This window comes from Belonocnema kinseyi, chromosome 6 (genome assembly GCF_010883055.1).
Source record: "Belonocnema kinseyi isolate 2016_QV_RU_SX_M_011 chromosome 6, B_treatae_v1, whole genome shotgun sequence".
Lineage (NCBI taxonomy): Eukaryota > Metazoa > Arthropoda > Insecta > Hymenoptera > Cynipidae > Belonocnema > Belonocnema kinseyi.
The window spans coordinates 74,364,047-74,375,059 of record NC_046662.1 but is presented as its reverse complement, the minus strand read 5'-3'; the positions used below and the strand labels follow the sequence as shown (position 1 = coordinate 74,375,059).

The 11,013-nt window shown below is 28.5% G+C and overlaps 2 protein-coding genes across 3 annotated transcripts in view; one reads left to right on the top strand and one right to left on the bottom strand.

Moving 5' to 3' along the window:
- Nucleotides 1–304: 304 nt before the first annotated feature.
- LOC117175671 (vesicular integral-membrane protein VIP36) overlaps nt 305–11,013 on the bottom strand; it is a 20,573-nt gene continuing 9,864 nt past the window's right edge. The window contains exons 4-7 of one of the 2 annotated variants that reach the window (XM_033365398.1): nt 6,538–6,700; nt 3,690–3,856; nt 3,544–3,607; nt 305–1,391 (exon numbers count right to left, since the gene is read on the bottom strand). In XM_033365398.1, coding sequence (XP_033221289.1) covers nt 1,240–1,391; nt 3,544–3,607; nt 3,690–3,856; nt 6,538–6,700 — 546 coding nt within the window. In that variant the 3' untranslated portion in view covers nt 305–1,239. The remainder of the gene's footprint in view (nt 1,392–3,543; nt 3,608–3,689; nt 3,857–6,537; nt 6,701–11,013) is intronic. The other variant, XM_033365399.1, reaches the window with a different exon arrangement.
- The window catches only part of LOC117175669 (muscle M-line assembly protein unc-89-like), a 26,139-nt gene continuing 19,813 nt past the window's right edge, over nt 4,688–11,013 (top strand). The window contains exon 1 of the mRNA XM_033365397.1: nt 4,688–4,865. Coding sequence (XP_033221288.1) covers nt 4,828–4,865 — 38 coding nt within the window. The 5' untranslated portion in view covers nt 4,688–4,827. The remainder of the gene's footprint in view (nt 4,866–11,013) is intronic.

Below are 11,013 nucleotides of genomic sequence, written 5' to 3'. Positions count from 1 at the left end.
ATTTGGCTAAAGTCACATTCATATTCGAAAATTCGTCGTTTTGGATTAAATATTTACTGTTTACGGACGAAGTCATCTTTATTAAGCTGAAGTGAATATATATGGAGTTTCTAAATTTTATTCTGAAATTGTATTATTTTATTCTTTTTCTTAAAGACTCTATGTTAAAAAATTATTTGCATCTTTATTAGTAAATTAAATGTAATCGACTAATAATGTTGTAAATATGATTAATTTTTCAATTTCACTACGATTGAAAAATATTGAAAAATTTTGCAATGATTTGAAAGAATAAGTTGCCAAATTGAGAGAATTGTTTATTCGCTCCTTTAAAACTTTTATATTACACGTGTTCTTAAAATTAGGACATTCATCTCTGAAACAATATCTTTGCTAAGGAAAATTCCCCACACCTTTCAAACTTGACATAAAAAAGTTGTCACACTTCAAAGAAAACCTAGATTAATTTGACTCTGTCGAGTCTCAATTCATTCCTTTTATGTACAGGTATAAAATTTATATCGTTAAAGTTTCTCCTTCTGTGCTAATCTTTGATAACGCATGGCCAAGTAAAAAACTTAGCCAATCTTTCTCTAAAACCAATCTCCTAAGTTGGAAGTGTATACATTCATTGGCCTTAAAAATTGTAATCGATGATCTCGCGAAATGGTCAGCTTGTTCAATGAGTGCAGATAGAAAAGACACTGAAAAATACAAATAGTTATTGTTTTCTGTAAATTCGTGAACACCACGGTGATCATAGAGGAATTGTCACTCGATCTTTGGAATTTCTATAATAAATACTAACAACACATGATCAGTACCCGCTTCTATGTTTAAAAATTGTTTGTGATGTAGCAAAACGAGCTCTTCTCACAGGATCACGGGCGAATTTATGTTTTCGCTTTCGCTTCTTACTAATAAAGAATATTTAGACATCAATTCACACTTCATTTTCACAGGTATTCGGATACAAGAATCCCTGCTATTAACATTAAACTTATTTCATGACCAGAGTAGTTATTACGCACAAAAAAAGATGTCCACTACAACTCTGTTTAATTTATAAACGACTCACTGGCGCGAAAACAGACTTATTTGCTGTGGAACTGTGTAAAATTGTCTTTTTTAGCTAAGCATTCGTCGCAAACTCGAAGAGAGTCTCATTTTCGAGGTGGAAGATGAAGCAGTCTGAAGAATAGCTTCTAGGAAAGCGTTTCACTTTGGGATTGAAATATGCTAATACAGTCGCTTTCTACTCTGTTCTGCTCGTTTTTGGTATACCATTATCGCTATAATGACAAAGACGATTATGACCAAGGCACAAAGGAGCATCGCGAAGAAGGTCTTGATTCCACTCGCCGGTGCTGGCTTTGGATCCTCTACGTGTTCTGAAATGCAAAGACATGAAATACTACAAGACATGAAATTCCAGAAAGTCAGGGTAAGTCAGGGAATTTAAGACTGATCAGGTAAAAACAGATAATGTCAGAGAAAACCTAACAGTCAGGAAATTATCGATAAACTGAAGTTTAAGTTAATTTGATTTCTTTCTTGAAAATACAACCATACTGATTAAAGTCTTTCTTTTCGATTGAAAATTCAACTGTTTTATTGAAAATTCATCGATTTTGCTACAAATTGCATATTTGTTTCATTACAAATCACAACTGTTTAGTTGAAAATTCTTTTGAAAATTCAAACAATTGGTCGAAAATTCATGTGTTTTGTTAAAAATTAATCTGTTCTGGCAGACAATTAATCCTCTTCGTTAAAATGTAACCGCTTTGGATGAAAAGAATTTTGTTTTTAAATTAATTTTGTTATTGAAGATTATATTTGTAACTGACAATTTAATTATTGATAGACATTCAATCTTTTTAGTTGAAACTTGAATTATTGCGTTTAATTTTTATTGTGTTTGGTTAAAAACGAATTACATTACTGAGAATTTAACTATTCTATCTTTATTAGAAAACTGATCTTTTTTAAAAAAACACTTAATATTTTGTGTAGAAAATTCACTTCTTTAACTGAAAGTTGAACTATTCATTATTTGCAAAAAATTTATTTTATATTTCTTAAACTATTATTACTACTGTATCTAAATGGAAATTGAACTGCTTAATTTTTGGTATAAAATGTATCTATTTTAGTAGAAAATTGATGTATTTTGTTGGAAATTGGTCGCTTTTTATTAAAAATTCATTTTTTAGGTAGAAAATTCCTTAAAAAATTTAAATAATTGGTTGAAAATAATTGGTTCTTTGGTAATATCTTAATACTTTGGGTTAAAAATTCACTTCTTCAACTGAAAATTTAACTATTCCATTTGTTTTCAAAACTTTATTTTATATAACTGAAATTAGTATTATTTTGTCTAATTGAAAATTGAACTATTCTAGTTTTTATTACAATTTTATTTTTTTTAGTGGAAAATTTATGTATTTTGTTGATAAGTTGCCGATTTTGATAGAAAATTCATCTTTTAGATTAAAAGTTCAACTATTTAGTTACAAATTCATTTTTGTTGTTAAAGATTCATTATTTAGTTAAAAAATTATTTATTCGTTTGAAAATTTAATTATATTGTTAAAATTTTTTTGTTTTTTAGCTGAAAATTAATTTTGTAACTGGAAATGTAACCATTCGATTTTTTCTTGGATTTTGTTGTTGTTGGAAATTAATTTTTTTTTTTAAAACTAGATTATTCTAGTAGAAAATTAATGTTTTTGGGTTGAAAATTTGACTTGTTTGTTAAAAATTCATGTTTTGTAAGTTGTAAGCTCAACTTTTTTGTAGGAAATTCGTCTCTTTGTCTTGACGTTTAAACATTTTGAATGAGATTTCTTTTTTTATTGAGTGACCAATCTTTTTTGGTTGTAAATGCAACTCCTTTGTTGAAAATTCCTCATTTTAGATTAAAAATTCGTATTTTCTGATTTAATTAATCTATTTTTGTTTGAAAATTAATTTTTTTCGTTAAAATATAAACTATTACGCTTTTCATTGAAACCTCTTTTTGATCGACGATGCATCACTTTAAATAAAAATTTAAGTATTTTGTTAAAAATTATTTTTTTTCTTGGTTGAAGATTAAATGTTTTAAATTAAAATTTAATTTCTCCATTTTTTGTTCAAAATTTATCTTTTAGAATTGAAAACTCCACTATTGGTTGAAAATGCATGTATTTTACGTATGTCTTACGTAATTTATGGATGACGCCTCATATACTTATGCATGACTGTTGTCGCTAAAATTCTTTAAGATCAATTTAAAAAAAAAAAAATATTTGCCTTAACATTATTGATCTCCTACGTGTAAGGTTTGTTTTCATTCGTAGAAGAAAAATTTAGAACAGTCAGGGAAAATCAAAAATTGGTCAGGAAAATGTGAGGAAAAGTTAGCGGAGCTCTCAATTGGGATTTTGTAGCAAACTTGTTGGAGACATTTTGATTTCAGTGTCAGCTGTTCGAGGAATATACAATAATTTAACAAACTAAAAATTGTAATCAACTAAATTTAAATGCTATGTTTCTCACCTCTTGGAGCTTCGAAAAACGTTGCTGAGGGAAGTATGCTCGCCCTATCTTCGTTATCCTTAGGCTGCAAAAAAAATCAGTTAAAACTTATTTTTCCAAGAGAATAAAAATGTATTAATGAAAGAAAATAATGCCGAGAAACTTGCCTCATTTGGCAAATCTATTTCAAACATGCGAACCGATAATATATCATGATTATCGGAAAGATCGCCTGTGGTCGCTGACATTCCAAAATAGTAACCCGTTGGCAACTTTATTCCTTTCACAGAGAGGCACTCCTTCCATTTATCATCGGTTCCCATAATAGTTGATACTAGATATAGAAAGAAAAATTAAGTAAAGAAAATCCATTGTCAACGAGATATTTTGCTCACGGTCTATTTCTTTTAAAGCTCCTAAGCTGAACATTGAAAGTTCTGTCAAATTTAAAATTATTACAGAAATTAAATTCAAAACAAATAAAAATTTTAATTTATCTTTAACATTCATCATTCAAATTTAACCACTAAATTCTTGGCAGTTAAAAAAAGCAAAAATCCAACTATCAAATTTGGACAAGAGATTCCATTCAAATAAAAAAAATATAAATAAAGGGAACGAAAAAGAAGAACATGTTCAAATCTCCTTTCTTATTTTTTTCTCGCGTTTTTTATAATTCTATTTTTTTGGGGTCACAATTGGTTTTAGTCTTCAGTCAGATCTCATGGGAAGAACACCCTGGGTTCCACATGAGTTTGGCTTGTTGAAACATTTTGTTTTTGTTGCCTTAAAAAGGTTGTTTGATGAACACCGAAACGTTGGTAGATATCTTGTAAATGTTTTTTACTCGTCATAAAGCGTGAATAAAAGGAGACGAAAGAAAGAAAAAGAAAGGCGATTTGGAGGTTGTCTTCTTTCCTCTTTTATTTATTTATTTATTTTTTTTTTTAGTTTGAATGGAGGCATTTGAGAGTGCCTTCTCCAAAGTTGATCGTTAGATTTTTTTTCGGTTTCCGAGAATTGCGTCGTTATTAACTTTGAAATTAGATTCTTTTGATAATCATGCTAGTGCTATTATATGCCTGGAAGTGGTAACTGAATCAGAAGAGAAGGAGATTAAAACTGAATCCAGATCTGTATATCAGACTGCGTTCGGAATTCAATCCTCAAGCTTCGGATTTTAAAAAACGAATCTAAATTCGCAGTCTGCTTCTTATTTTTTCAGCTTTAGACAATCAGATATCGGGATTCTGTAATAGTTATACTAAAAGAGAAGAGAATGTTAAAAAAATAAGACTGGCTGAAATGGACGTAATCCACGATGAAAGCCAAGAGGCTTCTGGGTAAGAGCTTACTGTATTAAGAATTTTTACTAACATCCTACATAAATAAACTCAACATAAAATTATATTCAGTATTAAAATAGAAATTTATTTTAGGATCAAGTAATCTATACAATTAAAGCTTTTTGATACTTTTATTCTCTAATTTACGAGCTTTGAAAATTGAAAGGTATCTCTTTCAACTGGCGATGTTGCGATGTGTTTAATCAAATGAAATTAGTTATAAATTGAGACACTTCTAATTTTCATACAATTTTCCAAATGTTAAAACGGAAACCTTTTAAACTTTAAGCATCCAAATTTTTGAGTTTGAAAACCTACATTTTCTTCAAAAAAAATTTTCAGTTTATTTTCTAAAATCGAGAATTATTTAGTAGAATTTTACCTGAACTATCGATGACATCTAGATTTTTATTATATCTGCGCAAGTCTGATGTGTTTGGGTTAGCAAGTTGGTTAATATTTAAAAACTTGAAACTTCTTTTAATTTTAAATAATTTCAAGTGCGTTTCATTTTTTATTCTGTCCTAGAATTATTAAACAAATATGTTTAATAAAAAGTATAAGACACTGAATGATTGAATTAATAATTTTATTTGTTTAAAAGTATAGAGTACATAATTCTCATCCCTGTTTAAATATTATTTGCATAATGAAAATAAACTTTAAATTTAAAACAATTTTTTAACAATAGCAATTAAAGAAAAATTCATTTTGAACATTCTAAACCTAAAATTACTTTACGATTAAGGCCTTAAATTTTAGACTGTATAATTTGAATATGAAATTATTAAATTTGTAATTATTTAGAATTCACCGTTCAAAATGCTCTCGAGAAAGGGGAAATAGGTATTTTTTACGAAAATATATATTTAAAGAAATATTTAAAATAAAATAAGTATAGATACAATATTTAATTAATCATGAAATGCTTTAAATTCCTAATATTTCAAGTTGAAATATACTATATTTTCAATAAATTTGTTGAATTTTCAATCATAAGAGACGATATTTCAACCCAAGGATGAAATTGAACAAAAAAGATGAATTTCAACAAAGATACATGAAATTTTAACAAAATGATTGAACTGAAGAAAATTTCATTTTCAAAGAAAAATACAACTTTTTTTAGGAGACAACTGAATCAACAGCCTTAGAAGTTGGATTTTAAACAAATTGATCATTTTCAACAACAAAAAATTAATCTTTAACAAATGGTTAAATATTTAGAAAATATATTTGAATAAACAGTGGAATTTTTTATCAAATATTTGGACTTTGAATACAAATATAGATGAATTTTCAACAAAATAATAAAATCTTAAATGAAATAATCGTTATTTTTAACCAAAAAGAATGATTGAATGATTGAGTATAAAACTTCCATGAAAAATTATTCCATTTTTAATGTTCTCAAATAAAATAGTACCCTTTTTGTAGTTTAAAAAAGTTGTATTGTGATTAAAATCGAAACATTGGAGGAAAACGGAAAACCGTCGATTAGATGCATTTCTCTCTAAAGAAAAGAGTAGTACGATGCGAGCCCTGTATTTAAAATGATTTTATACTGAAAATGCGTTTGAAATTAAAATTGAACTGCTTCATTCAAGAACATCAACTATCATCTCGTGTGCCTTTCATGCATCAAGGAATTGAGATAAAACTTACGTACCTGTCAAGGTATCTCTTTCATACCGCACAGCAATGAGGGTATCTTGTTCAAGGTTCCTGAATTTCGCTTCACAGCCTGCGAGTTGTGTGTGAGTTCCGTCTCTGTCATGGTCGTAATGAAGAGTTCCGTTGTTAATCATCGCTGATATGTAGGGATGTTGATGCTGTTAACAAAAATGAATTGTCATAAACCATCTTTTTAAAATAGAATCTGTAAATTAGGTAATTTTTCATGCACCTAAAGCTTTATTCTGCAGGCTTCACAGTGATTTTAAAGAATATTTTAGGAAAAATAGGGGACTTGAAATGGAAAAATAGAGGCATTTTAGGGGACTATTTTAACCCTCAAACGTTACACTCCAACCCAGCATATGTAAACGGTACACTGGCACGAACAGGCTTGTTTGCAATGTTAATATTAAATATTTAATATATTAAACATATCATAAAAAACTAGCATACATGACACATATTTAACATACATATTTAATATATCTGGGGATAATCCGCTGCAGCTGTGCTTGCGTAAATGCCAACAAAATGAAAAACTTCGGGTGCGAATTCGCACCAGTGTACCGTTTAAGGATTAAGAACATAAATTACAATAAATGTAAATATACATATTCATAAGAAAATTTGAGTTTAATAAAACTATTAAGAACCTAGAAACAATGCAATGCTGTTATCATACTATACATTTTATAATTATTGTTGATATAAATTTAAATTTAGATGACAAAATTCTGAATTTTGCTTTTGATGAAATTTATTAAGTCTTTAGCTAATGCAATACAAAATTTTTAATGTCCTGTTTGTAGAAAAATTTATCCTTTTTCGTCTCGAATTCTAAGTGTACATCAGATTTGAAGATTTCACAATTATTTAGAAAAGTTTTATTTTGTGATTTAAATTACGCATTATTTGCTATTTAAAATATTTAGTTTGATTACTATAATTATGGCATTTGTGGTTTTAATTGATAAAAAAGGATGTATCAATCTACTGGAAAAAATTCTTATTTAATTCATAATTTAATAATTCTGAGAATATATCTTTCGTATTTGCCAATAATACACCATGATTCACACTATACACACTATAAAAATAAATTTTTAAGCAGAAACTTGATATTGAACGAACATGAGTATGCATAGCGAAAAGCTTCCTACAGTAGATAATCCTTAATCAAGAGCGCAAATCAAAGAAAAGTATTTAATTTTAATTAATGAAAAATTATAGTGCCTGAACTATTAATTTAATTTAATTAATTTTTTCCATATATTATTATTATTATTATTAATTAATTATTAATTAATTAATAATTATTAATCAATTATCATCTCTGTTTTTATATTGAGAAAAAAAACTGTATTAAGAATTGAACTTCTTAAAATTATGATTTGTGTTCTAAAACATTTAGTTCGCTTGTTATAATTTTATATTTTATGGGTTTAATTTATAATAGAGGATTTATTAATCAACTGAAAAATATTTCTATTTGATTTATTATTTGAAAAATGGAAGAATTATTCGTGTTTACTCTGTTTTTACTTGTCTATAATAAATTATGAGTGAAAATATAAAAATAAATTTTTAAAGAGAAACTTAAAATTTTTTAAACGTAAATATTAAAAATACTTAAAAATGGTAAAAATTTCAAAAGTTTTCAAAGATTTAGAAATATTTCAAAAAGATTTCACATATTTCAGGAAGGAATTTACACCATATTTCAAAAGTGATCAACCCCTCGGGACGTTCTTATTTTAATCTATAATAGACGAATTTGAGGGACAATTTTCAAAATAGGCGATTCTTACTTCAAAAATAAAAAGGGATATTTCAGGGAAAATATTGGACAGGCTGTTTTAAATCGACAGATACCAAAATAAAGGAACTAAAAATATTAAGTAACCCTTAAATATAACAACGTCCAAAGAGAAAAGTATATTAATTTAACAGCTCCTAAATTTATAAACGTACAATATAAAATCTAAATATGAAGCCACTTAAACATAAAACTACACAAATTAAACAGAATAAGAAATTCGAAGTTCAAAATTAAAGAGCATTCGCGTTCACAACTTTCATTTTCAAATTCAAATCAGGCCTCCAATCCGTGCACCAGAATGGCCGGATCTCGGAATAGCCGAAATGAGGCGTTGGTCAATCAGGAACGTTTCACGGAAACAGTGCCGTTCTCGAGTCGAATTCAGCCGAAGTTTTCAAAATTTCCAAAGTTGTCAAACATATGCACCGGAATGACCGTAACCCGAAATGACCGTGACACCAATCACAGGGTGCCTTTGACAAGAATGCACTTTTTCATCTGTTCGAAGGTGCTCTGTGATTGGCGTTTCGGTCATTCCGGGTTACGGACATTCCGAGGCATGTTCAAAGATATTGGGCATGTTCGGCTGATTTCGGCTCGAGAGTTTCTGATTGGTCAACGACTCATTCCGGCCACTCCGCGACCCGGCCATTCTCGTGCAAGGACTGGAGCATTCACGGACTAGAGGCCTCAGTCGAATTAAAACTGTTAACTTGAGGTCATTCTAGAGTAGATCGCGTTATAATGGCGTAAGTGAGAAAAATCGAATGTTTTCAGGAGACACAAAAATATGTCTAACTTTAACGCATCTACTTAAAAAAATTAATGAATTAGTTTCGAGCTGTGAAAAGAACAGATAGCCCTTTACCAAAAGGTTTCAGCTGCTGAAAGATTATTAGTTCCAAACGCCGCTAGACAGACAGATTACTAGTTCCACAAATGACCACTGAATAACGCAAAATATGTATGTTTTTACAAACACAGATATTATAAACAACACGACTCATTTTTCAGACGGCTATACAGTCTCATAACATACCGATTTTGAATAAAAATATCGTACATCACTCGAAGGGTTAGACAGGTACTCGCGTGGAGCTCAATATTCGCAACCATGAACTGAAAAGCCATGGCCTTCGACCATTCAAGGTTGGCTTCGGCCATGGTTTTACAACTCGTCTTGCAAACATTGATCTCCCCGGAAAGGCCTGTATAACCCAACTCGTCATGTAACATATTATTAAACTAATAAAACACATTTCCGAATTTGAGATTTACGCCCTTACACACCGCAGCATAATTGAATCAAACCAGAATTATATTATGACTCATAGAATTAAAATTTCATTTTTGTAAGAACAAATTTCATTTGAGTACGAATTTTAATACAAAAATCAGATGCAAAATAATACTTCGAAATGTCAAATCTTGAGGTTTTCAACCTGATACTTCTCAGTCATCATTATGTAAAAAAAATTACCTTTAACTTTATTCTAAAGATAGATATAAAGTTTTCAAATCAATAATTTTGTCAAATTGAAAAGCTTTGTTAAAAAATCAATCAATTTTTCATTATTTTTTGGTAACTATTTAACTTCAAATTTAACATTAAATCTTTGTATTTCCCTTATCCGGAAAGAACAAAAAGAGCCTAATATTTACGATAACTTCAATTTTACAAAATTGTGGAATTTGGAAACTAAAGCAATCGAATTTAACGAGCTACCTTTATTCTTCTTGCCTTGCTTACAACCGAATAAAAATTGTTTAAGATCACACGACTTTTTACATATTCTGACATATAAACAATATGAGGTCCCATAAAAAAATTTATGGGATGAGCAGAGTTGAACCATCTAAAGACATCCTTGAAGCTTGAGATTTTTATATTCACGGTTATTTCCCGGTTGTAATTGACTGATTCCATTTCGAGCCATGCAGTGAGGTCTACATGAAGTTGTCAGAATATTTTTGCATAGAAGTATGTTATTATACAATAAAAATAAAGGAACAAGTGTTTCCCTGTTTGGCTGAAAAAAGTTTCATTGACCTCTATCAAATGATCCGAGAAAAATATGAAAATTTTCAAAATTGAGAAAATGACAGTTTTTCTAAATATTTTGAAAGTGGATTTTCTCGAAAAGGCCACCTTTAAATTTGTTTAGCTTTTTTAAAATGGATTTTCGATAATATAGACTACATATTCCCCAAGTTTTGCTTTACGTAAAAAATTTATTTCTATTTGAAAAAAAAAACATTTTTCAAACTAATATCAAAATTGTTAATTTTTTCAAAAACTAATCAAGAAAAAAGTAAATATCAAGGACAAAAGTTATTTAGAAATGAATTTTCTTTAAAAAGCCTATTTCACTTTTTAAATATATACCACCATATCAATTTTTATACTTATTTACTGAATCATGATTATTTCGATCCAGATACATTACAGCAACTCGTAAAATTAATTAATTTTTTTGTTGGTATTTCGTTTTTTTTAACTATATAAATTGATGTGGTGCTATATATTAATAAAGTTAAAAAAGAAATTTTAAAGGAAATCCATTTCTAAACAACTTTTTTTCTTTGATATTTACCCCTTTCTTCGGCAGTTTTTGAACAAAATGAACAATTTAGATTTTTTTCGAAATT